Below are 27,606 nucleotides of genomic sequence, written 5' to 3'. Positions count from 1 at the left end.
AACTGTTACTAAGAAAAAAAAATATGAGGGGCCCTGAGGCGTTCAGGGTGCTGTAGCCTCTCAGGGTCACGGAAACCGTAGGTCCTGAGGAGGGGTTGGGAGCCAGCACTGTCTGGCACCAGGATTTGCAGTGCCTTACGCTGGCGCCTTCTCAGCCTGCCATGGCATAGGGGCCCAGAAAATGCATGTTGAATGGCTTTATTTACGTTCCTTGGGCAAGGACCGGGGATTTTAGATTCATTCCCAGAAATTGGTGAGAAGAGCCAACCCGCCCATGGGCCTGAGAGCAGGTTCTCTGCAGTCTCATGGTTGGTAGCAGGCCAAGAGAAGGCTAAGGCCAGGGGCTCCATGACCTTGTAAAGCCCTGATCTGGCCCTGACAGCAGAATCTGTAGCAAGGGCAGTAGGCGGGACATTGGATAGGGAGGAACAGCCCTGGGTGAATTCCAGCCTGGTGGGTTTTCTGGTGCTTGCAGAAGAATGGCAGCCTCAAGCCCTCCACTGATAAGTGTGGCCAGGGAGAACTCCACTCTTTTTTTTTTTTTCCCCGAGATGGAGTCTTGCTCTGTCACCTGGGCTGGAGTGAGGTGGCATGATCTCAGTTCACTGCAACTTCTGCCTCCCAGATACAAGCAATTCTCCTGCTTCACCCTCCTGAATAGCTGGGACTACAGGCGCACACCCAGCTAATTTTTTGTATTTTATTAGAGATGGGGTTTCACCATGTTGCCCAGGCTGGTAGCGAACCCCTGAGCTCAGTCAATCTGCCCTCCTTGGCTTCCCAAAGTGATGAGATTATAGGCGTGAGCCACCGCGCCTGGCCGAGAACACCACTCTCAATCCTTTGCTGACCAGGTCATTCCCGCCAAGCTCTGTGCTAAGGGAGGAGAGTAGGTTATTAGCCCCATTTAAGAGCCAGAGAAATTAAGGGAGTGGAGAGCAACAGAGCTACTGGTTAAAACACAGGCTCCGTGCCTGGATCCCAGCCTTGTCATTTGATATCTGTGGGACTGCAGGCAAGTGCCTTGATTTCTCTGTGCTTTAGTCTGTGGATGATTGAATCTACCTCAAAGCTATGTAAAGAATTAAGGAAACAATAGCCCAACACCATACCCGCAGGAAGGAAGCAATTTTATTACTACTCAATAAATATTGGTGGATCCCGAAGACATTCTCTCACAGCTTTGGCAGCAGTCTTAAGAGACCCTAGAGGACGAAGAACTCAAAGTCAGAGCCAGATTTCTTCTCCACCCAGTTCCTCTGGGCCAAAACCCTGACATCACACCTGACTTTTCTTTTACACGCCATAGTCCATCAGCAAACCCTGTCTTCAGTATGCATCTAGAGTCCAGCTGTTCCCGCCACCTCCACGGTATTACTTTTATCCAAATTGGGCTCTCAGCGGTCACCTAGAATTTTGCAAAAGCCTCCTTACTGGCCCTGGGGCTTCCATCCTCTCTCCCCCAGCCCCCAATCAATTCCCAACAGGCAGCAAAGCTCATGTTACTCCTCAGTTTAAAACCCTTCTGTGACTTCCTAACATACCTAATTAACTGATTTATTTACTCAATGATTATTATTGAGTGTCTACTATGTGCCAGGTACTGTTGTAGGCATTGCAGACAAAATGCAGAACAAAATAGACAAAATTTCCTGCATTCGTGTAGCTTCTGTTCTCATGGAGGGAAATGGTTAATAAACAAATGTATGAGTAAAACATGTGGTAGCTTGTCACGTGAAAAATAGTTTAGGGAAGGTGGGGGGCCTTGGATTTTAAGTAGGGTGATCAAGGAGGCCTAACACACAAGATAAGGGTTAAATAAAAGGTGGAACGTACAAGAGGTGGGAGTCAAAGAGCTACCCAGAAGAAGAGCACTCTAGATAAAGGCTCAGCAAGTGCAATGATGGAAGTATTCCTGGTGAGTTTTGGACACAGCCAGGAAACCACTGTGACAACAGTGGAAAGTGAAAGTGTGTGGGAGGGGAGATATAGAGCCCCATGTCCCTCTCCCACACACTTCAGAGAGGAAAAGGTAGCAGGGTTGAATCCTGTACATTCCGAAATGTGTTTTTCTCTGATGGAGACTGGAAGCCATTGGAGGGTCTAAGCAAGAGTGATGAGTTAACGGATCACTCCAGCTGCTGCGTGGAAGTCATAAGCAACAGGGGCAAGTCAGAGACCCTGAATGAAGCCGTTGCAATTATCCAGATGAGATAGAGTGGCTTGGATCAGGAAGAGAGGTAGCAACAGAAGCGGTTAATAAAGTCCAAAGTCCTTATGAGAGGGTGCCAGTCCTCCCGATGGGGGTCCCACCTACCCCTCCCACCTCACCTTGTTCCTCCCTGCATCCCCACCCCACTGGCCACTGCTAGGCACATAGGAGGCATCTATTAAGCATTTGTTCAATCAATGAACTACTTAAGGAATGGTCCTCCCCTAGATCATCAGCATCCATTCTAACGCTAGGCATAGAGTCTGAACTCAATACATGTTTACTGATGGAACGCTGCACAGGCCTGCCAAGTCCAGGCGGTTATTCCTCTCCACAGCTGAGGGAAACTGAGGCTCAGATTGGGGAAGTGTTCCCTAGGGTCTCTCGGCACAGCTTAGGCTGGAGGCTGGGCACCCTTCTTCACAATTCTTTTAGCACAGCAAGTCCAGGGCACTGGGTGGAGGGTGCTTGCCGTAAGGGTGAGTCAGTGACCTCACAGTTTCCCCAAAACGACCCCACCCTGTGGTGGGGAAAATCCGGAATTTCTCGCGCCCAGGTGGTCACGTGCCTCAGGCCGGACAGGCGTCCGGAAAGCCCCGGAAGGGACTAAGGAGCTGTCCTCCCACGCGCTTCCTCCCACCCTCAGGCCACTGAGACCAAGGGACAGAGGGCCGCCCTCGCGCGGCTGTGGCCCCGCCTCCCGTTCGTCGGCCCGCGCCTCCAGCGGAAGCCGGAAGCAAAAGCGAGTCCTGCTAGCCCCGCGGCTCCGAACTCGGTGGTCTTGGAAGCTCTGCAGGATGGGGGAGAAGATGGCGGAAGAGGAGTGAGTGGGTTTTTTCCCGGGCTGCGGAGGCGGCGGGGCTGGGCCGCAGCGGGGCTGGGCCCCGGCGGGTGTCAGCGAGCGCCTCAGGCCGCCCTCCGGCCCCGGAAGGCGGAGCTTCTTTTGCTGGTTGGCCAGGACTGACCATGCCGGTGCCTACGAGGAGGGCGGGATGGGCGGGCCTGGGCCCAGGTGGGCTTTGCGTTCTCCTGGAGGTCTGTCCCTCGAGCTGGGAATCTGCTGCCCAGCGCAGGCCCCGAGAGCCGTCTTGCGGAAAATGCAACCCATATTTGCTTTCCCAGTTTTCGATCATCTCATGGTTACTGAGCCCGCTTCCGCCTCCTCCAGGAAGTCATCCGGATTCTCCACACCCACCTCCTACGTAGCCAGTCGCCTCTTCCTCTGTAACGATCAGTTTTCATGTCTTTCTCCTTCACTAAGTTTCATTCAGCCATTAACTGTTAGCCATCTACTCAATTCCAGGCGGTGGGCACATGGTAGGAGAGAAGGCCGACCAGGAGCCGCTCTCCGGGAGCTTCCATTCCATTGGGAAAAGAAAACCGTAATTAGTCAAGAAGGTTTCAGATCGTGATTAATTGACCCCATTTGTGCGCTAAGCATGTGGGAGTTATTTATATTCTGCTGTTCAGGGTCATCCCCTAGGTCTGATTTTTCACACATCTTCAATTCAAAAAGTTGCAACCTCTGGCATAAATGGGTTAAGTGTTCTGAAGGAAGCAGAATAGAGTTAGGGTTGAGGAGTCCACTCAGGAAAAAGTGACATTCAGCAGAAACTTGAATGACCAGAAGGAGAGATAGGAGAAGTAACATCAAGTTCAAAAGGCCTGGCTCGAGAAAGGGTTTAGTGCATTGAGTGACAGGCAGCATGGCTACTGTGTAGAGAGGAGGGGGTTCGCTGTACTAGAGGAGATAGGGAAGGACCGCCTGTGTCCTCCACGTAGTTTTGGGCAAGTCCACAAGTCATCTCCGTACCTGCAGGGCAGAGTTTGTTGCAGATTATAGATGCCGATTTATCACTGTTTGTGGGATGAATATGTGAAGATGAATAAGGAACCCTTTCATTGATACTGGACTCCTTCACCTGACAACTTTTCAAATAATATTTCTTGGCCAGATTGGGGTCATTTCATGTAATTAGCTTATGTATTGAGCAGCTGCTCAGTCCCAGACACTAAACAGGGCCTCAGCAGTAAGAAATAAAAGAGGCAGTGTAGCCTAGCGACTTCACGTGTGGGTTCTCAGCTTGATTCTGCCACTAACTGAGATGTTGGTGAAGTTTTGCAACCTCCCTGAGGCTTAGTTTTGCATGGGTAAAAAAGGGAAAGTAGTAGTACCCACATCAGGCATGTTATACCCATTAAAGGAGAGGTAGCGTGTTAGCTAGTTCCTGGAATGAAGCAGTGCTCAGAAAATACTAACAATTACAGTTATTATAACAATATTGCACTAGTTGACAATCCCAGAGAAGAGAGCTGTGGGAACAGAAGCAGTGGAGTGGGTAAATTGGGGTGAGGTAAGATGGGGTAATAGAGAGGAGGTGACATTTGAGCCTTTTGAAATTTGAGAAGGATTTGTAAAGTAGGGCGGGGCATGCCCAGATCAACAACTGGGCAAATTTGTGTGGCTTCTTCAACTTGTGGAAGCAGTGCAAGGAAAAGATTGTAAATTGGAGAAATAAAGATATAAGTAAACAGTGTTTGACCTTGGAGAGGATGAGACTCCAGTTTGCTTCCCTATAAATCCCCCAGTAAGTGCCAAAGAGCAGGCAGCATTTTGATTCTATACTGGCCCTGATTCCCTATCATTCCTGTCCTCTAAGTGGCTGTACAAAAGCACCGGAGGCCGCTAGTACCCTTGTGCTGTGCAGGGAGGGATTTTACTTAATAAGTTTCTCTCCAAGGCCTGCCTGTTAGTTCAAAGGCTTGTGAATCCCCTAGAGCTCTTGGCTAGCTTTGCTTTCTGGTGTGAGGTATGTGAATTGATGTTCTGGGGCCCTTTTCTATGATCTAATTCTGCTTTTTATGTCTTCCAGTAGGTTCCCCAATACAACTCATGAGAGTTTCAATGTCACCCTCCACACCGCCCTGGTTGTGACGACGAAACTGGTGCTCCCGACCCCTGGCAAGCCCATCCTCCCTGTGCAGACAGGGGAGCAGGCCCAGCAAGAGGAGCAGTCCAGCGGCATGACCATTTTCTTCAGCCTCCTTGTCCTAGGTGAATACGGACACCGTCATCCCCATCATCTGCCATCTCCAGGGTCTGTGTGTTTAACCCTGTCACTGCTCTTGACTGTGTCAGGTCTCCCTCCCATTTGGTTTTCATATCAAACACTGAAAGAACATGATCAGTTCATAACAGGGAACTCTTTTTTATAAAATAACGGCACTTAGCAGTTCTGAAGAGCTCTTAAGGTAGTACCTTAGCCTTTGAAAGAAAGAATTAAAGAATTTTTGGCCTAGAAAGAATCTTGCGGCTGGGCATGGTGGCTCACCCCTGACATCCCAGCACTTTGGGAGATAGAGGTGAGCAGATCACTTGAGGCTAGGAGTTCGAGACCAGCCTGGCCAACATGGTGAAACCCCATCTCTACTGAAAGTACAAAAATTAGCCAGGCATGGTGGTATGTGCCTGTAATCCAGCTATCTGGGAGGCTGAGGCAGGAGAATTGCTTGAACCTAGGAGGTGAAGTTTGCAGTGAGCCAAGATCATGCCACTGTACTCTAGTCTGGGCGATGGAGTGAAACACTGTCTCAAAAGAAAAAAAACAACAACAAAAACCATAATTTCGTTCAACCTTCTCTTTAATGGGTAAGGAAATTTCACCATGGAGAAGTCAAGTGATTGTCATATCAGGCTGGTTAAGGATAAGAGACTGATAACCAGGTTGCCAGATACCAGTCAAGAGGTTTAGATAGAAGACAAAAACTTAAATGCCTCCCAGAGGCAGTAGACAGTAGACAGTTGTTTTAGACAAAAGAAATCCAGTTGAAACTATACAACTACTTTTGATTAGCTAAGGAATAAATAGCTTTGAGTTTGACTGAAGTCCAAATTCTTGTTTGGCCAGACACAGTGGCTGATGCCTGTAATCCCAGCACTTTGGAAGGCTGAGGCGGGCGAATCACAAGGTCGGCAGATCGAGACCAGCCTGGCCAATATTGTGAAACCTCGTCTCTACGAAGAATACAAAAAAATTATCCAGGTGTGGTGATGGGCACCTGTAATCCTAGCTACCCAGGAGGCTGAGGCAGGAGAATCCCTTGAACCGGGGAAGTAGAGGTTGCATGAGCCAAGATCACGCCATAGCACTCCAGTCCGGTCAACAGAGTGAGACTCCATCTCAAAAAAAAAAAAAAAAAAAAAATTCTTGTTTGAAAGTAAAGCAGACTTTTCGTTTGCTGCTTTTCTTTAACGATACCAAAGTCATAGTCCTAATGAAATTAGATCTTTTCAGAAAGTTGAAAGGTGGACTCTTTTTTTATTATTTCTCTAATGTGTATTAGGACTGTTTTTTATGGAAAAGTATAAGTTCTGTCACATTTGCATTTAGTCTCTGGTAAGTGGTCAAAGAATTTTAATAATATGTTTGAGGCCAGAAGTTTGAGAACAGCCTGGGCAACATAGTGAGACTCTGTCTCTACAAAAAAATAAAATGTTTTAATAATATAGTCTTTCTCTTTGAAGTCCTAGAACTCGGCCGGGCATGATGGCTCGTGCCTGTAATCCTAGCACTTTGGGAGGCCGAGGTGGGTGGATCACCTGAGGTTAGGAGTTTAAGACCAGCCTGGCCATCATGGTGAAACCCCATCTTTTTAAAAAAAAAAAAAAAAAAAGAAATCCTAGAACTCATCCTTATCGCTCATAGTTTTAGAAACTTAAACCAATACTGAAAAAGTACACAGACCAGAAGTATACCATGTCTCATGTAGGTTTAATATACCCTGGTAAATTTTTTTTTTTAAGACAGTCTCACTTTGTTACCCAAGCTGGAGTGCAGTGTCATGATCTTGGCTCACTGCAGCCTCCGCCTCCCAGATGCAAGCAGTTCTCTTGCCTCAGCCTCCTAAGTAGCTGAAATTACAGGCATCTGCCACCATGCTAGCTAATTTTGTGTATTTTTAGTACAGACAGGGTTTCACCATGTTGGCCAAACGTCTCAAACTCCTGACCTCAGGTGATCTGCCCACCTCAGCCTCCTGAAGTGCTGGGATTACAGGTGTGAGCCACCACGCCTGGTCCACCCTGTAAACATAGTTGAATTCTTTTTCTAGGGGATTACTTCAACAATGAAGGACTCTTTTTTGTTTTGTTTTCCTTTTTTTTTGGTGATAGTAATTGAAGACAAAAAAGAAAAGCATTTCTTTTCTTGATTAAGAAATCTTTAGTAGCTGAAGTCTTCCTTCAGGATTAAGGAGTATTGTCTATTTACATTGCTGTCAATTTAATATGTTAGACAATGTAAAAGGCAGGCTGGGGAAAAAAAAAAAAAAAAACTTTTGTAATTACTTTTTTTAAGGTAAGTTGAAAAGTATAATATGACTTTTAAAGTAACTTCCAGGGTGTGGAGCATTTAAGATTAGCTGTACAAAACACCACAAAACAGGTTTCTATAATGTACTTTTTAAACCAGGCAAAATCCTTCCCATTGTTAATACATTTTTGGGGCCAGAAAGGCTTAACTGTATTTAGTAGTGCTGTATGTTTCTCTTGGACCGTCCTCTCCAAACACATTATAAACCTAGATTCTAGAGTCACACCCGTGTTAGGTGGGTTTTATTTTCACTTAATCAGATTTTTTTTTTTTTGAGGTTCATTTTTAATAACGTTTTATTCCACTGTAGCTTTTCTACCACCCTGCATTCTCTGCATCTGAGTCCAGGGTCCTTTCTGCTCCCACACTGGGTGCTCTGAAGAGATAGGGCTGCCAAATGGGGGGCCTCTCCCTGGAGCCGAGCCCACTCTGGGGAACCCTCGACCTGGAGCATGCCCCTAATCAGATTCTTGATAGTTTATGAGTCAGTGTTTCTGCTTATGCGGTGGTCAGCATGTATTAGCAAAACAGAATTATGCTTTCTTTTTAAGTAAATTTGAAGGCATTGTTTCTCTGTCTTTCATATTATTATCATTTATTTCTGATTAGATATCCAAACAATGAAAATCTTTTTTTTTTTCTTTGAGTTGAAATCTCTTTTTGTTGCCCAGGGCGGAGTGCAGTGGAATGATCTCAACTCACTGCAACCTCTGCTTCCCGGATTCACGTGATTCTTCTGCCTCAGCCTCCCAAATAGCTGGGGTTACAGGTGCCTGCCACCATGCCTGGCTAAATTTTGTATCTTTAGTAGAGACAGGATTTTGCCGTGTTGGCAGGCTGGTCTTGAACTCCTGCCGTCAGGTGATCCTCCCACCTCAGCCTCCCAAAATTTTTGCTGGGATTATAGACGTGAGCCTCTGCACCTGGTTCAAACAATGTAAATCTGATAATGTTTTAAAAATTACAGTTATTAGGTAGCTTGCTAATTCATAAATAAATGAACTCAAGTGAATTGAGGGAAATTAATCCATAGATTATTCTAGACCTCAGAACTCCTGACCAGGAATTTATTTGCCACTTTTGGTTACTCTTAGTTAATTCAAATGAAGCGGTAACTGTCCTGTAAGCACCTAGGATTACAGTGTGTTCCTCTTTGTTGAGAAGGGTTGATATAATTGTAGTTACTTTTGACTTTTAGAAGCTTGAAATCAGGTGACTTGCACTTAACCTTTGTTGATCTTTGACTTCATAAGAAACAGTGGCGAATCATTGTTACTTACACTAAATTAACAGTTAACATTATTTGATACATACATTTTATAGGCCGCGAAACTTAATGGAGTTATTGGAATTGATACGTGTTTTATATATTTTCCATAGTCACTACTCCAGGCATGAAAAATTGGAAGCACACCCTCCATACCACAGAGAAGTTTTTGCCCCTTCTTGCTTTGTTTTTTTCCAAGTGTACTTGAAAACATGTGCTTGTTTTTGCATATACATATGTCTATTTGTAACCACATACACATGTAATGCGTAATGCATGTTTGGAGTTGGGAATTTGTTTTGACATAGATGGGGTCCTATAACTTGACTTTTCCTCATACAGAATGTCTTGGAGATCACTGTGTTGGTGTTTTTTCTGTCTACCTTTTTCTTTTCTTTTTTTTTTGGTAGTAAAATTCGCATAACATACATTTACAGTTTTAACCACTTTAAAATGTGTAATTCAGCAGCATCTAGTACATTCACAATGTTGTGCAACCATCAGTACTATTTAGTTTCAGAACGTTTTCATCACCCCAAAAGAAAACCAATAAAGGCAGTAATTCCCCATCCCTCCCTCTTCTAGTCCTTGGCAACCACTATTCTGTTTTCTGTCTTTAGGAATTTGCCTATTTACAATATTTCATATAAATGAAATATAAAGGGCCATGTAATATGTGGTCTTTTGTGTCTTGTTTCTATTACTTGGCATAATGTTCTCAAGATTCATGTTACAGCATATGTTAGAATTGTGTTCCTTTTTATGACTGAGTGATATTCTACTGTATGGATATACCACATTTTGTTTGTTCATTCATCAGTGAACATTTGGATTATTATTACTACCTTTTGGCTATTGTGAATACTGCTGCTATGAACATTTGTGTACAGGTTTTTGTGTAGATAAATGTTTTTGTTTCTTTTGGACATACACCTCCAAGTGGAATTACTGGGTCAAATGGTTACTCTGTGTTTAACTTTCTCAGAAACTGACAAATGTTTTCCACAGGGGCTTCACCATTTTACAAGGGTTCCAGTTTCTTCATGTTCTTGCCAACACTTGTTTTCTGGTTTGAAAAAAATGATAGCCTGGGCATGGTGGCTCATACCTGTAATCCTAGTGCTTTGGGAGACTGAGGTGGGCATATCACTTGAGGCCAGGAGTTCGAGACCAGCCTGGCAGTATGACAAAACCCTGTCTCTACTAAAAATACAAAAAAATTAACTGGGCGTGGTGGCATACACCTATAATCCCAGCTATTCAGAAGGTTGAGGCACTAGAATCATTTGAACCTGGGAGATGGAGGTTGCAGGAAGCTGAGATCGCACCACTCCACTCCAGCCTGGGTGACAGAGCAAGATTGTCTCAGGAAAAAAAAAAAAAAAGTGTGTGTGTGTGTGTGTGTGTGGCTATCCTAGTAGTTATGCAGTCATATCTCATTGCATTTTTTTTTTTTTTTTTTTTTTTGACACAGAATCTTGCTCTGTCACCCAAGCTGGAGTGCAGTGGTGAGATCTTGGCTCACTGCAATCTCTGCCTCCCAGGTTCAAGTGATTCTCCTGTCTCAGCGTCCCATGAAGCTGGGATTACAGGCGCGTACCACCACACCCTGCTAATTTTTGCATTTTTAGTAGAGACGGCGTTTCATCACGTTGGCCAGGCCAGTCTTAAGCTCCTGACCTAAGGTGATCGTCCCACCTTGGCCTCCCAAAGTGCTGGGATTACAGGCATGAGCCACCGCACCTGGCCCTCATTGTATTTTTTTTTTTTTAATCTTGCATGTTCTTCCAGTGAAACGTTGCATTTTAATTTTCGTTTCTGTGTTGATTATTAATGTTGAGCATCTTTTCATGTGCTTATTGACCATTTACACATCATGTTTGGAGAAATGTCTGTTAACGTCCGATGCCCATTTAAAAGCTGCGTCGTTTGTCTCTTGATGTTGAGATTAAGAGTTTTTTATATATTGTGGATACTGAATTCTTATCAGTTACCTGATTTGCAAATATTTTCTCACCTTCTATGGATTGTGTTTTCTGACTTTATTCTTTTTAATGGCTGAAGGCTTAATTACTTTAGTTACTTGGCATTGATGAGCCTTATATTTAGCTCTTTCTGTTAGCAGACAAGTTTCCGCTTTTGCTCTTAAAGCCACAAAGAGTTGTTTGATCTATGTATGAGAGTAACTTAAAATTTTAAACATCTAGCTTGGTACAAAGGAAGAGCAGAAACTGGTTCAACTTTCTTGGTCTATTTTCTGTCCACTTATGCACTCATTTGCCTTTTTTGGTTTTGTCTAGACAGTGGTCATGTTAATTAGTCACATGTTATGCTTATGCACTGAAACTTTTTTCTTGCCCTTAGTATTTAATGTAGGATTTCTATCTAGGTTAAATATTTATATAAAAATAATACCACAGATTGATAGTTTAAAGCACAGAATTAAAAGAGGACAGAATGTCTACGTTTACAACGATCTGGCCACCTGGTGCTTTTTGGTGGGATTAAAGAAAACTAATTTGTCAGCGTAACCTCTGAGAGTGACCAGTTAACAGCCATACGAATTGTTTAAACATTTCCTTGAAGAAAATAACAAAATTAATTTTAGTCCTGTTAATACTGTGATTGATGGGGTGGTATACCGCCTAGGTGCAAATGAAGACCATTTCTCAGAATCAGAAAAATTTGAATAATTTTACATGATTGTATAACATTTAACAGTTTATATTAAAAAATAGATTTCTGGCTGGGCACTGTGGCTCAGAGAAAAAGAAAGAGACATGCACACTAACATTTGGATTAGGAAATTACATTTAGGAATAATTTTTGTGAAGTATCCTATTTTTTTTCAGGGGGGTAGTCCAGAAATATCCCTTTCAAATAGTTTTATTTTGCATCTGCTTATTTTCTTTCATGACAACACCTCTGTGAGGAAAGTTAGACATTATTCTATTTTGGAGGTTGAGGAATGAAGGCATCCAGCCAGGAGGGAAGTGGTAGGGTCCACTGTGGTTAAGAGCACAGATTTGGATCTGACTCAGTACTGCAGCTCCTACCAGTGGTGTGACAGGTGCTGTGATGTCTTGAAGCCTCAGTTTTCTGATCTATAATCAGAGAAGATAGTGGTAATCACAGCTAGTTCAGAGGGGAGTTGGAGGATTAAATGAAAGTGAATTTGGGGTGTTCAGCCTAGTTCATAGCTCATGGGAAGCCCTCAGACAGTGGGAAAGGCAGGACACAGCTCTACCCAGCTGGGGAGCAGGAGTGGTCCATATTCAGATCTTGGCATTGATGAACCTTGTATTTAGCTCACGATTTAGAACAAGATGTTCTTGTCACCAAACCAAAGTATTTACTTTTTCCTGTTGTAAAACCCTTACTTCCCTGTATGTTAAGAGCCAGTCACATGGTGGCAAAATAATTTGTGTCATTGCAATCTGTTGTGGTTACATTTGTGCAAAAGTGATTGATTTCATTGACTTCCTCTTCACCATATAGAGTGTTCCCGTTGATAATCACTTCCAAAAAGTTGAAGACCATTTCTCAGAATCAGAAAAATTTGAATAATTTTACATGATTGTATAAGGTTTAACAGCTTATATTAAAAAACAGATTTGTGGCTGGGCACTGTGGCTCAATGCCGGTAATCCCAGCACTTTGGGAGGGCAAGGTGGGTGGATTGCTTGAGCCCAAGAGTTGGAGACCAGCCTGTACAACATGGTGAAACAAAAAATTTAGCCGGGTATGGTGGCATGTGCCTGTAGTCCAAGCTACTTGGGAGGCTGAAGTGGGAGGATCACCTAACCCTGGAAAATTGAGACTGCAGTGAGCCTAGATCACACCACTGCACTCCAGCCTGGGTGACACAGTGAGATTCTGTCTCAAAAAAATCAGGTTTCTGTGGTTCTTCCAATAACTGCTGGAAAACAAACTAGTTCAGGCAGACAAATAAGTATAGAGAAAATATAATAAACATTGTAAATGTACCTCCAGTTTAAAAAAAATGAAACATGAAAAAAACAGCTGAAGTTCACTATGTTATATTGAAATTTTTGTGAGGGCAGTCCCAGAAAGAACCACTGACTGGAACTTGGTGTTTATTATTTAAAATAGAGTGTTGTTTTTTTTTTTAAAACAATGTCTTATTTTTTTTCCCACAGCTATCTGCATCATATTGGTGCATTTACTGATCCGATACAGATTACATTTCTTGCCAGAGAGTGTTGCTGTTGTTTCTTTAGGTAAGTGCGTATTGGTGATTCCATAATAAAAGCAGTAACAGTAACTACCATTTTTTGAGTGTGTCTTTAGTGCCAGCAACCACAAGAGATGCATCACATCCCTGATCTCATTTAATCCTCACTGCAACTTGCCCTAAGGGTATTATGGTCCCATTTTACAGATGAGGACACTGGGGCTCAAGAAGGGTAGTGACCTGCTAAAGGTCATGTAGAAGCCCAATGGCCATACAGCTCTGTACAGCTCAAAGGCCCTTTCTTAGCTTTTACTTCTGATAGAACTACCCTTGGGGAACATTGACCTCTACTACTAGGCTAGGCTAACATCCAACTCAACTAAGGTAAGTAATGACACTTCATAGAATCACTCAGTTTTGGCAGGGCATGGTAGCTCACGCGTGTAATCCCACCACTTTGGGAGGCCGAGGTGGGCAAATCACCTGAGGTCAGGTGTTTGAGATAAGCCTGGCCAACATGGTGAAACCCCGTCTCTACTAAAAATACAAAAAATTAGCCAGGTGTCATGGCACACGCCCGCAATCCCAGCTATTTGGGAGGGTGAGGCTGGAGAATCGCTTGAACCCGGGAGGCAGAAGTTGCAGTGAGCTGAGATCACGCCATTACATTCCAGCCTGGGTGACAGAGTGATATTCTGTCTCAAAACAAAAAGAATCACTCAATTTTATAGACAGAAGGGACTCTGACTTGACGGTTTAGGAGGGAGAAATGGCTCACTTAATGCCAGAGTCAGATCTAAAGTCTTCAGAGAGCATTCCACTCTACCCCACTTAAATTTCTCTTTTGTTTCCTGTGCCAATTAAGTGTTAAGATCTAGTTGCAGTGAATGAATTCATGTAATGACAAGTGTGAATGCACACACAAGTTTAGTGAAGGAAGTGGGGAGTTTCAGTAAATAGAAGTTCAAGACTAAAATGTGGGTGGAGACACGTAAGGCACAGTAAATAAAGTCTTGCTAAGGTCAGCCAAAGCTTTTTACCAGTTTATTATTTTGTAGTTACTTTTACGAGTTTCCACTTGCCTACTAATGGCATTTAATTTTTCCTGATCACCGCTGATGTTCAGAAGTTAACTTTCATTGCCTGGTAGATCTTTAGTGGAGTAGTAGTTCTTTCACAAGATAGTTATTATTTAGGTTGGCTTTGGACATGATCATTCAGATTCTGTTCACTAGCTTCCCTCTCCTCCCATCACCACCAATAGTCCTGCCACCCTGGTTCAGACTCTCCTGAATTTTCCCTTGACTTCAGTACTACTAAGTGCCAGATCCTGGCTTGTGAGCCTTCACAGTGTCATCTCATTTATGCCTTATGACCTCCAGGTGATGCCATATTTTAAGGAATGGGCACCGCTGGATAGTATTGATCTTCAGTACAAGCTTGGAAACCAGTTTTACTCAAAGAGTTCTTGTTTTCTTTTAGCATGTTTTTTAGCCAGTGTATCTTGGTAGATTCTAACAACCTTAGCTAATAAAATAGTTCTAGAGCTCCAAGAATAGAAGGCTTGTTCATTAACATTCCTTTCTGCTGTTAGGCATATTGAAAAGAACCTATGTGGTTAATACTCATAATTCTGGCACGTTCAGTAAAGGCTTAAAGAACTACTCCAAAGAATTTATAGTTTTGTGGTCAGCTTTATAGCTTCTTAAAGAAATTTGCTATCAAAATTATAGTTGGTGTGTATTTGAGTGTTATACATATGAAAATTAAAATGATAATTCTTATAATTTGGTTTGGAATTTCTTTCTTTCTTTCCTTTTTTTTTTCTTTTAAGACAAAATCTCACTCTGTCGCGCAGGCTGGAGTGCCATGGCACAGTCTCGGTTCACTGCAATCTCTGCCACCCGGGTTCAAGTGATTCTCCTGCCTCAGCTTCCTGAGTAGCTGGGATTACAGGTTCCTGCCACCACGCCTGGCTAATTTTTTTTAAAATTTTTAGTAGAGATGGGGTTTCACCATCTTGGCCAGGCTGGTCTTGAACTACCGACCTCGTGATCCTCCTGCCTTGGCCTCCCAAAGTACTGAGATTACAGGCGTGAGCTACTATGCCTGACGTCTGGTTTGGAATTTCAAGCTCTTCATATTTCTTGAATGTTTGGGTAGCTGCAGCTTGCTGAACACCAGTGCTTCTATTAGGATTTAGAGTAGATGTTGTTGGTTGCTGACCAAAGAGTCATTTCCCCCCTTCTTCCTTGAAAATAGAACCCCAGTTTTGATCAGATATCTTGCCACAGTGTGCTCAAGGAAGATGGGCCCCTCCAACTCAAGATTGGTCTTTGCCATCATGTTAATTTCACTCTTTGCCAATGATTGGTTGAGAGGGGTGGAAGCAGCAAGGCAGTGTGAAACCCAGTTCTGGCCAGTGACACCAAGGGGAAGTATGAGGAGGTGGTGGGTCCTGGAAAACGTTTTCTTCTTCAATAGTAATGAGAAATTTCTCCTTCATTTCTTTGATGCTGCTGCTGAATAAGATTGTGATGCCTAATGTATGGGTAGCCATCTTGCAACTACTGTGGCTCAAAGACAAAAGCCAGAGTGCTAAGGATTGCCAGGGGGACAGACGGGAATCCCAGATTCTTGATTGCATTGTTGCTTTGTTGGATTGATAGCCCTGAAGCTTCCTATCTCAGTGCTACCCGTTATATGAGATAATAAACATCTATTAGCTATTGTTAATTTGGAATAAAGAGAAAAATCCAACGTTTATTATTTAAGCCATTTTTAGTCTAGGTTCTCTTACTTGCAACTAAAAGCATCTTAACTAACATAGAACTCTTTCCATTCAAGGGACAAAACCCAATTTAAAAGAAAGCAAATTGGCCAGGTGAGGTGGCTTATGCCTGTAATCCCAGTACTTTGGGAGGCCGAGGCAGGCGGATCGCCTGAGTCCAGGAGTTCAATACCAGCCTGGCCAACATGGTGAAACCCCATCTCTACTAAAAATAGAAAAATTAGCTGGGCGTGATGGCAGGCGCTTGTAGTCCCAACTACTCTGGAGGCAAGAGAACCACTTGAGTCCAGGAGGTGAAAGTTGCAATGAGCCCAGGTCACAGCAGAGCACTGCAGCCTGGATGACAGAGCAAGACTCCATCTCAAAATGAACAAGCAAAAATTGGTTTGAGGTCACACGCGTGTTGGCTCATATAATTGGCAAAACTACAGGTTATATTAGCTTGAGACAGCTGAATCAGGTCTCTTGGACCCAGTTCTCCATGTCTCAGCAGTGAATCCCTTTTCCTTGACTTCACTCTCAGGCAGGGTCTCCATCCACAGGTTCATTTCTTCACCGATGTTGCAGAAATAATTGTAGCCTGCACAGCCAGGTCTTGGGAGAAGTGATGGCAGTCTTGCTTTCAATACTTATTTGCTAACTCAGGTGACTGAAAACCTACGAGCAGTTCCAGGGAAAGTGGTGGGGTCCAGAAAGTACTTTTTAAAAATTACATTAGAGGACATTTGGTTAGAATTTTTGCATATGCCGACATAGCTATCAAAATAATTCTGTATTTCATAAAGCTATAGAAATTGAAGGAAAATTTTTTCCTCAACTGGAACAAAGTTTAACTAAATATTGAGATATCTACCATTTCAAGAATTTCCAACTTTTGTGCCAAAAAAGAATCTAAATGAAGATGCCAGAGAAAGTAGGGTTTTCATTCTTTCAGGGATAAAATTTCCTTGCCTGCCAGAGATTACTTTGTAGTTGGCAGTCATTTTGAGACATTGTTGGTCTTTTGGTTTATAGTTTGGTGTTCAGCATTCTTAAGAAATTGTCGGTATAGCAGAGGACCATCTGTACTCTAAAAGCACATGTCCCCCCTTCTACTTTGTTGTATTTTTAAATGAGTGTCTATCTGGCCACTTTTTATTTTTTATAAAAATATAGTATCAACCTGAAGTTCTTTTTTTTATTATTAAAAAATTTTTTTTTAAATTTATTTTTATTTTTTAAAAATTTTATTATTATTTTTTAAGAGATGGTGTCTCGCTGTGTTGCCCAGGCTGGAGTGCAGTGGCTGTTCACAGGCGCGATCCCGCTACTGATCAGCATGGGAGTTTTGACCTGCTCTGTTTCAGACCTGGGCCGGTTCACCCCTCCTTAGGCAACCTGGTGGTCCCCCGCTCCCGGGAGGTCACCATATTGATGCCAAACTTAGTGTGGACACATGATCAGCATAGTGCACTACAGCCCAGAACTCCTGGGCTCAAGTGATCCTCCCACCTCAGCCTCCTGAGTAGCTGGGACTACAGGCATGCGCCACTGTGCCTGGCAACCTGAAGTTCTAAAGAGTTCCTTGGGGACCCTGTTCAACGCTTTCAGAATACTTTCTATACTTTATGGAATTCTGTAGTTTTGGCCTTTTAAAAACTAATTCCTTTTGTACAGCTAAACAACTATATTTAAAAAAAGTTTATTTGTTTATTGACAATTTTTTAAAATTTATTTTTATTTTTTTGAGACAGAGTCTTGCTCTGTTGCCCAGGCTGGAGTGCAGTGGCATGATCTCAGCTCACCGCAACCTCCGCCTCCTGGATTCAAGTGATTCTCCTGCCTCAGCCTCCCGAGTAGCTGGGACTAGAGGCGTGCACCACCATGCCCAGCTAATTTTTGTATTTTTAGTAGAGACGGGGTTTCACCATGTTGGCCAGGATGGTCTCGATCTCTTGACCTGGTGATCTGTCTGCCTCAGGCTCCCGAAGTGCTGGGATTATAGGCATGAGCCACTGTGCCTGGCATTTATTGACAATTATTTTTATCTTGTTTCATTTTCTTCCAGTCTGTGTGTAGGCATATCCATATGTATTAGATCACTTTATATAGTTTAATTTGAGTTTATATCATTTTTTGTGTGTTCTTTCCATGTATTAGTTGAGTTCACACATTTATTTATTTATTTTATTTTTTCTTTTTTTTGAGACGGAGTCTCATTCAGTCGCCCAGCCTGGAGTGCAGTGGCGCAATCCTGGCTTACTGCTACCTCCGCCCCCTGGGTTTAAGTGATCCTCCTGCTTCAGCCTCCCAAGTAGCTGGGATTATAGGCATGTGCCACCATGCCTGGCTAATTTTTGTATTTTTAGTAGAGACAGGATTTCACCATGTTGGCCAGGCTGGTCTCAAACTCCTGACCTCAAGTGATCCGCCTGCCTCCGCCTCCCAAAGTACTAGGGTTACAGGCATGAGCCACCGTGCCCATATTTATAAATAAATAAATATGGGCCATATTTATTTTTTTACTGGCTGTATAATGGTGATTCATTTATATATTTGGGGCTAAGATTTGTAAGGAATTAAAATGAGGCTGGGCATGGTGGCTCATGTCTAATCCCAGCACTTTGGGAGGCCAAGGTGGGGAGATCACCTGAGGTCAGGAGTTTGAGACCAGCCTGGTCAACATGGCAAAACCCCACCTCCACTAAAAATACAAAAATTAGCCAGGCATGGTGGTACATGCCTATAGTCCTAGCTGGAGGCTGAGGCAGGAGAACCACTTGAACCTGGGAGGTAGAGGTTGCAGTGAGCTGAGATCATGCCAGTGCATTCCAGCCTGGGAGGCAGATCGAGACACCATCTCAAAAAAAAAAGGAAAATGAAATACTTGTAAGCATAATGCCCAGCATCCTCTGTTGAATAATAGCAAAAACAGGAGTTTGCCTCCAACTCCAACAGTCATGCCTTATTTTAGTGAGAAAAGGCCTGATTGGGATTATAAATGGAGGGCTGGAAGTTTGACTTTCAGATGCCAAAGTTTAGCCTTAATACTGCTGATTATAAGAAAAACTATGATCTAATTCACAAACAAGATTTGATTGAATCATTGGGTAAATAGAATATGCAAATGTGCTCCCCATCATAACTTTTTAAACCATGTTTGTGCTATTTAATTCTATTCCTTCTTGTTTCTTACTAAAATATTTTAATCTTTTTTGTTGTTTTTTAAGGATAGTGCTTTTGGCCAGTTACAGCTCTTTCAGAAGTTGTCTGGCAGGCTTTCTGTACCCCCACCAAAAAATTGTTTTTAATTAAAAGAGCCAGGCACAGTGGCTCACACCTGTAATCCCAACACTTTGGGAGGCAGAGGTGGGCAGATCACTTGAGGTCAGGGGTTCAAGACCAGCCTGGCCAACATGGCAAAGCCCCATCTCTACTAAAAATGCAAAAATTAGCCATGGTGGCATGCACCTGAAATCTCAGCTACATGGAAGGCTGAGGTGGGAGAATTGCTTGAACCTGGGTGATGGAAGTTGTCGTGAGCCAAGATTGTGCCACACTGAACTCCAGCCTGGATGACAGAGTGAGACTCTGCCTCAAGCAAATAATAATAATGTATTAATATATTTTGCACATTAGCACAGTGCTTGGCACATGGTATGAGTGTGTGTGTATGCATTTATTTCTTTTTAACACAGTGCAAATCCCTAGGTGTGTATGTGTGTATATATATATTCTTTTTTTGAGAGAGAGAGAGAGAACTTGTTTTGTGATTGTACATTGTGTAATCTGATTATTAATACATTTGAGGATTTTTTAGTGGCCCATGCTTCAGGGATGGTTGGGTGGTAAGATGGCGGCTGTGAGTCCACTGTTTAGCGACTTGGTGTGGGGGAAACTCGGCCAGTATCCTCCTTGGCCAGGAAAGATTGTTAACCCATCAAAGGACTTGAAGAAACCTCGTGGAAAGAAATGCTTCTTTGTGAAACTTTTTGGAACGGAAGATCATGCCTGGATCAGAGTGAAACAACTGAAGCCATATCATGCTCATAAAGAGGAAATGATAAAGATTAGCAAAGGTAAACTATTCCAGCAAGTGGTGGATGCTATCAGAGAGTTTCTCAGGAGAGCCGGAAGGGAAAGACCAGACATCATCCCACAATTCTGCTAATGACAAGAATCGGCATAATTCCAATGAGGAGAGAAGTAGGCCAAACTCAAGTGATGAGAAGCGCAAACTTAGCCTCACTGCAGTGAAGCAGCACCCACCATGTGAGAGGGGATTCCAGAGAGCTGGAAATCCCTATTTTTGCTTTGTTTTTAATGAACATTTGTCTTTCAGAATAGGATTGTGCAATAATGTTTAAATGGCAAAAACAAAACATGATTTTGTGCAGTTAAAACTACTGCAAGAAAAATAAAACATTTCTTGGTAACAAAAAAAAAATTAATACATTTGAAACCTTTTCATGTAACCTTACTGACCAGGAATACTTATGTTTTACAGTCATAATGGTAGCCCTGCAGTGCACTCTGGGAGCGAGCAAACATTGGCAGTTCATTGGAGTCGTGTAGGCAGCCTGCAGTAGTACAGTCTTCTGTGTCTTTAGCATGATTAGGTGGTAGGATGCACCCGAGCTAGTGGGCCAGCATCACTTGCTGGTCCTAAGCTCTCAGAAAAGCTACTTAAACTCTCTGAGCCTTCCTACAGTGTTCTTTTGAGGATTAGAAGTAATTGAAAGTGACAAATCCTGGAAGAAGAGGCTCAACAAATAATCATTAATTGCTCCCGATCTTCTGAATGAATTGAGTGGTGTCCTTAATGAGGTGTGTGCACAAAGATCAACTAGGAGCAAAGGAAAATGTTAGAACTTGAGTTTCTATTTATTTTTAACCTCACTCTTTTACAATTTCTATTTTTCGTGAATATTTTAAAATACAGGCTGGGCATGGTGGCTCGTGCCTGTAATCCCAGCACCTTTGGGAGGCTGAGGCAGGCGGATCACCTGAGGTTGGGAGTTCAAGATCAGCCTGGCCAACATGGTGAAACCCAGTCTCTACTAAAAATACAATCATCATTAGCCAAGTATGGTGGCATACAATTTTAATACCAGCTACTCTCTCTATCCATGTATCTATGTATATATAGTGGTACATGGCTGGGTGCAGTGGCTCGTGCCAGTAATCCCAGCACTTTGGGAGCCCAAGGCAGGCAGATCAGTTGAGGTCAGGAGTTCAAGACCAGCCTGAGCAACATGGTGAAGCCCTGTCTCTACAAGAAAATTCGTCAGGCGTGGTGGTGCGCACCTGTAGTCCCAGCTACTTGGGAGGCTGAGGCAAGTTGCAGTGAGCACTCCAGTCTGGGCAACAGAATGAGACTTCATCTCAAAAAAAAAGCGTGTGTGTGGGTGCACACATGCGTGTGTGTGTGTGTGTGTGTGTGTGTAGTAATGCAATAACTTTTTTTTTGAGATAGAGTTTCACTCTTGTTGCCCAGGCTGGAGTGTAAAAGCATGGTCTCGGCTCACCTCATCCTCCAGTTCCTGGGTTCAAGCAGTTCTCCTGCCTCAACCTCCCAAGTAGCTGGGATTACAGGCATGTACCACCACGCCTGGCTAATTTTGTATTTTTAGTAGAGACAGAGTTTCTCCATGTTGGTCAGGCTGGTCTCAAACTCCTGACTTCAGGTGATCCACCTACCTTGGCCTCCTAAAGTGCTGGGATTACAGATGTGAGCCGCCTCACCCGGCCATCACTTTCATATTAATTAATAACAAATTAAAGTTTGTAACTTGAGAGTACACATTCAAATTCTTTTTAATAATAGGAATATACAAAATTGTATCTCAGGCATTATTTCTATCTGGTGGCCAGTTGTGTGATACGAATTCATTTTCTCTGTTGAGTAGATTGATTTGACCTAACTTGGAACCTCAATCTCAAGAGGTAAAGTAGTAGTTTGCCAATTTATTGGTGCACAAAGGATTATTTAAGTAATTATTAATAATATCACATTGTATTTTACAAAGCTTCCTAGCACTTTGTAAGTAATAAAACACAGGCTTGGGCAATAGAATAATTACTGATTTTCAAATGTAACTGTTTTATGTGTGATTGTAAAAGGTAATCATGGCGTTAAGATGTGGTATACTTTTAGAAGAGAAAAAGAAACATGAGGTTTTAGTAAAGCAGAAAAACACTAGCTTTGAAAATGAAGTCTGAAACGATGGAAAGAGGTTTAACTTCCCTGGGAATCAGGATAATTGCTGAATGCAAATTGAGTGCAAATACAAATTGAAACATTAAAGTACGATTTCTTGCCCACCATGTTGGCAGAAATGTTAACATCTGATGATTATCCAGCGCTACTGAGGATGTGGGACACTTTCTTTTGGAAGTGTAAGGCGGTACAACTACTTTGGAGGATAATTTGGCAACATTTTCAATGATAAAAATGCTCATGCTTTGTAATCCTGCCATTTGTAGTCTCTGGATCCGCCCTAGGGAGAGAGTCTTGGTTTTTTTGTTGTGAACGTCTTCCACAGGGAGATGCTCTTAACACAAAGTGGCATGTACAAGCATGTTCATTGCAGCACCACTGTTAATAGGAAACAGTTGGAGGAAACCATCAGTGGGGGAATGGTTAAAAAGGTTGTGACTTAAAAAAAAATGCAATATAATTCACATATAATAATTTCACCATCTTAAAGTGCATAATTCAGAGCTTTTTAGTGTATTCAGAGCATATAACCATCACCTCTACCTAATGCCAGAACACTTTCATTACCCCAAAAAGAAACATATCCATTAGCAGTCACTCCCCATTTCTCCTTTCTCCCTTCTCCCATCCCCTGGAAACCACGAATCTATATTCTGTCTCTATGAATTTGCCTGTTCTGGACCTTTCATATAAATTGATAGAATCATACAACCTGTGGTACTTTTTATTTGGCAGCAGCTTTATTGAGATGTACTTCACATACCACACAATTCTCCCACCGTGTTCAACAGTGTTTAGTATGTCCAGAGTTACGCAGCCATCACCACAGTCAATTTTAGGACATTTTCGTCACCTCAAAAACAAACCCCATGCCCTTTAGCTATCAGCTCCATACCTCTCCTCCCTATCCCTGGGCAACCGTTACTGTCCCTGTAGATTTGCCTATTGTGGACATTTCATATAAATAGAATATGTGAAATGTCTTTTATGTCTGGCTTCTTTCACTTGGTATATTTTCAAGATTCTTCCATGTTGCAGCAGCTATCAGTACTTCATTCCTTTTCATTGCTGAATAATACTACACTGTATGGATATACCACAGTTTGTTTATTCACTTATTAGTTAAGGACATTTGGGTTCTTTCCACGTTGTTGTTGTTTTGAGATGGAATCTTACTTTGTCACCCAGGCTGGAGTGCAGTGGTGCAATCTTGGCTCACGGCAACCTCCACCTTGCGGGTTCCAGCGATTCTCCTGCTTCTCCCAAGTAGTTGGGACTACAGGCACATGCCACCATGCCTGGCTAATTTTTGTATTTTTAGTAGAGATGGGGGTCTCACCATGTTGGTCAGGCTGGTCTTGAACTCCTGACCTCAAACAATCCACCTGCCTTGGCCTCCCAAAGTGCTGGGATTACAGGCATGAGCACCTGGCCTCTTTCCACCTTTTCTCTTGTAGGTATTGTAATTAAAATGTAATTACAATTTGAAAAAAATAGGAACATGGGAACTGTAGCAGGAGATGGGTTGATGGGTTAGAATCCATGCTTCATGTCCCCTGGCAAGTAAACGTGTTTTCATTGACTCTTTTATAGCTCAGCTTTATTTTGTCTTGGGTCCTTTCTCTTTTTCAAAATAATTTTATTATTTTTAATACTATGTAACAGTTCCAATAGCATGAAGGTTTATAAAGTTAAAATGAACTTATCTCCCCTGTTCACCTCAGACTACTCACTCTGAGGTCATGTTAGTACAGGTCCTTTTCCTGCTCAACTTCTTGTTCTGATACTTTCTCCTACCCCACCCAGTAAGCTGGGCTTCAGTCTTCTCTGGCTGATGGCGGAGCTCCTTCCTCCATGGGAAAGGGAGGTCTTCATTTTGAAGCATCCACGGCAGGGGCCTGCAGGCTTGCTTTGTGTCACCTCCTACCCAAGATTGTTATTTAGTAGGTCTGGAGTTCTACTTGGGCATCTTTATTTTATAAAAAGTTCCCATGGTGATTCTGGTGAACCAGCAGGGTAAAGAGTCATTTATCTAGGGAGTAGCAGAGAAATCATAATTTGTGCCCATGCTGCTGCTTTGAGAATTATTTTTGGTAGCTGCTTTATGAGAGTGATGAGCCTGTCAGCTTTATGGAAACAAGCCTGAACTTAGGTCTGTTTTCTTCCAGGAATTTCACAGAACTTTTACTTTAGGTTATTTTCAGCATTTGCGTTTTTCTACCTAAATATTCGACATGGAGCTGCTATTTGGGTCTAAGAAAGTGATCGAGAATTCTTTTTTGAAAATGATGGAAATAAACAGTACCCGGCAAACTTAGCTTGTAAACTCTTGCCATTTCCCATTGAAAATGGGTGGATATAGTAAAAATGACAGGCGATAAATCTTCCCCAGCCAGAGTATCCTTGGGTCTTGCTTTAAAAATGCTTTACCTCCCCAACCGTCTGACTTTTGTACTTTATTTTAGTATGTTTGCCTGAGATGTGAGCGAGAAATTCATGTGACTCAAAACTTAACAATAACTTACTATTCTTATGTTTGCAGACATAAAACTTGCAGAACTCCATAAAAGCCATTTAGATACATTATTGGTCATATTCAGCCTCTCTAGAATAATAAACTGAGTAATATTTCTCATATCTTAAATTTATGTTAAAGTTTACATTTTCTCTTGTAGGTATTCTCATGGGAGCAGTTATAAAAATCATAGAGTTTAAAAAACTGGCGAACTGGAAGGTAGGTTTGCCCAACTGTTCGTTTTTAATATAATCACAGTTTTTGGTTGTTCTTAATTTTAGTTACAGTGATGGTTATGCTGACTTTTTTGTAATTACTTGGCTATCGGTGGAGTTGTTTATGTAATTATATATCCCATTAATTTTTAAGATTTTATTAGATACAGTTGATACCTTTTTATCTGAGTTTTTGCAAAAGCATAAATCTCATACCGTTTCAAGTCAGCGTGGGAGCACCAATGTCATTTTTTTTGTTATTTTACTTGCATTTTTATAATCCTAGACTAACCTACTTTATTAGGCAGGAAAATTCTCTAATTAGCATTAAACATTAAATACTGTTTATTGCTCCCAATTCCATTCTGACAGCTGAGGATAATAAAACATACTTGTCCAGTACTTTGAGACACAGTACGTCATGTATTGTAGCTCGTGTTATCCTCATGACAGTCATGTGAGGTGGATTGACTGAGTATGGTAATTTCATCACCCTGTTTTTACAGATGAAAAAAGTGACATTCAGGGAGATTGGGATGTATTCAGTGTCACAGAGCTGGAAAGAAAGTGGCTGAGTGGAGTCTTGCCTCCAAATCCGCTGGCCTGAACACGCAGTGTTCTCTCCACCATACCACACTGTCCTCGGTTTCCTGATACACATACCCTTGTGTTTATGCAGATGTTATTAGAGTTTGAGCATCATCCTCGGGATGATGGACTCATTGAAACTGGAATTTCAGCTTCAACTTGAGCATCCATGTTGAGTAGGGCAAGATTAGCAAGTATGCTACAAAATTGATTTTGTAGAGGGAAATAAGATTCATTTCAAAATAATAAAAAATCAGATGGCTAAAATTGATCACATGTGAGCCCTTCCTACTTTTATGCAGCTCCTAGGTACTAGGATTAATTTACCTGTGAAACTGTAGAGTATAAAATTAGCAAGACAAACCTTATAGTGTAACGTAAAACACAATTTGAAGCTGTTATAAATGAAATATTTTATATAGGCCGGGCGCGGTGGCTCAAGCCTGTAATCCCAGCACTTTGGGAGGCCGAGGCGGGTGGATCACGAGGTCAAGAGATCGAGACCATACTGGTCAACATGGTGAAACCCCGTCTCTACTAAAAATACAAAAATTCAACTGGGCATGGTGGCGCGTGCCTGTAATCCCAGCTACTCAGGAGGCTGAGGCAGGAGAATTGCCTGAACCCAGGAGGCGGAGGTTGCGGTGAGCCGAGATCGCGCCATTGCACTCCAGCCTGGGTAACATAAGTGAAACTCCGTCTCAAAAAAAAAAAAAAGAAATATTTTATATATTAAATAAATTTTCAAAATGTATTTTGAGCTCTGAATAGTGATGGGATACACCTTAGCTGGGGAGGCCTCACTGGAGCACATCACCTGTGGGATTTCTGCCTTCCTGTGACGTGGTTACATTTAACCACTCTAAGAGTGAGTCAGTACTGACTAGAGGGCCTTTCTCTACTCCTGGACTGGATATAGCTCGATGTGTAGATTTTGCTCACTAACCCATTTTGTTTGATCTGATTTAAAAATCAGTTAATCAAGATTGGGCATGGTGGCTCATGCCTGCAATCCCAGCACTTTGGGAGACTGAGATGAGTGGATCACCTGAGCTCAGGAGCTCGAGACCAGCCTAGGCAACATGGGGAAACCCCGTCTCTACAAAAATAGAAAAAAAATAAAAATAAAAATTCAGTTGATCAAAATTTAAATTGACTTCAAAACACTTAAAAATTGTTAGATTTTGGCTGGGTGCGGTGGCTGATGCCTGTAATCCCAGCACTTTGAGAGGCCAAGTTGGGAGGATCACCTGAGTTCAGGAGTTCGAGACTGGCCTGGCCAACATGGTGAAACCCCATCTCTACTAAAAATACAAAAAATTAGCTGGGCGTGGTGGCATGCACCTCTAGTCCCAGCTACTTGGGACGCTGAGGCATGAGAATTACTTGAACCTGGGAGGCAGAGGTTGCAGTGAGCCAAGACTGAGCCACTGCACTCCAGCCTGGGTGACAGAGTGAGACTCTGTCTCAAAAAAAAGTTAGATTTTTAAATATTACCAGTCTATATAAAATTCTGGAAATTTTACATAAAACCTGGAACTTCTAGCTTCTCTTGGAAAAGCAGAAGCTCTCTTACTACTAGGTCCAGCAGTGATTAGAGCCAGTGAGCAGGGGCTCATCTCCCAGGTCATGCAGTGTAGCCCCAAGAAACCTTTGCTTGTGACCCCTGCTCTAAGCAGTGGGAATGGGGAATGGGAGGTGATCTTTCACTTCTAGTTTTATATGCATCAGTGTTACCGAATTTGTTTTCCAATAGATGTTACTTTTCAAGATAAAATAATAGAATGTATTTAATAGTACAGACCATGAAACCAAAGTTAGGTGATGGATGTGATTAAGTGCCTAAAGTGTCATCCAGACAACCAGTGCTTGACTTCAGAAAAAGGCAGTATTGGGGATGTTGGCATGTGCCTGTGGTCCCAGCTACTTGGGAGGCTGAGGCAGGAGGATTGCTTGAGCCTAGGAGTTTGAGGTTGCAGTTAGTTATAATTGCACCACTGCAGTCCAGCCTGGGCAACAGAGCTATCTCTTAAAAAAAAAAAAAAAAAGTTGGGGCAGGCTTCCTGGAGGAGCCTGCATTTGTGGAGAGACAGAGTGGGAAGCAGGACACCTGTCTGGAAACCAGATGTGCAGGGAGCAGTGGGAAGTCAGAAAAACAAGAGGATCTGGCGGTTTCTTTCCATGAAGTTCTGCTTCCAAACTGACCTGCTGGATCTGCCTTCTACTTGTATTATCATGTGCTTAATATTTTT

The 27,606-nt window shown here is 42.5% G+C and overlaps 1 protein-coding gene across 3 annotated transcripts in view; it reads left to right on the top strand.

The window, feature by feature from the left end:
* The first annotated feature begins 2,843 nt into the window (after window positions 1-2,843).
* The window catches only part of SLC9A8 (solute carrier family 9 member A8), a 79,878-nt gene continuing 55,115 nt past the window's right edge, over window positions 2,844-27,606 (top strand). For 2 of the 3 annotated variants that reach the window (XR_004262078.1, XM_032256023.1), the window contains exons 1-4: window positions 2,844-3,035; window positions 5,086-5,267; window positions 13,012-13,092; window positions 24,712-24,770. Coding sequence is in view for 2 of the 3 variants with exons in the window: in XM_032256023.1 (XP_032111914.1) it covers window positions 3,010-3,035; window positions 5,086-5,267; window positions 13,012-13,092; window positions 24,712-24,770 (348 nt within the window). In the remaining variant the exon portion in view is untranslated. The remainder of the gene's footprint in view (window positions 3,036-5,085; window positions 5,268-13,011; window positions 13,093-24,711; window positions 24,771-27,606) is intronic. The other variant, XM_032256024.1, reaches the window with a different exon arrangement.

The sequence above is a fragment of the Sapajus apella genome, unplaced genomic scaffold (assembly GCF_009761245.1).
Source record: "Sapajus apella isolate SASKATOON/1434 unplaced genomic scaffold, GSC_monkey_1.0 scaffold92, whole genome shotgun sequence".
In the NCBI taxonomy this organism is placed as follows: Eukaryota; Metazoa; Chordata; class Mammalia; order Primates; family Cebidae; genus Sapajus; species Sapajus apella.
Note: the sequence above shows the minus strand (reverse complement) of the source record. Positions and strands in the feature narration are given on the sequence as shown.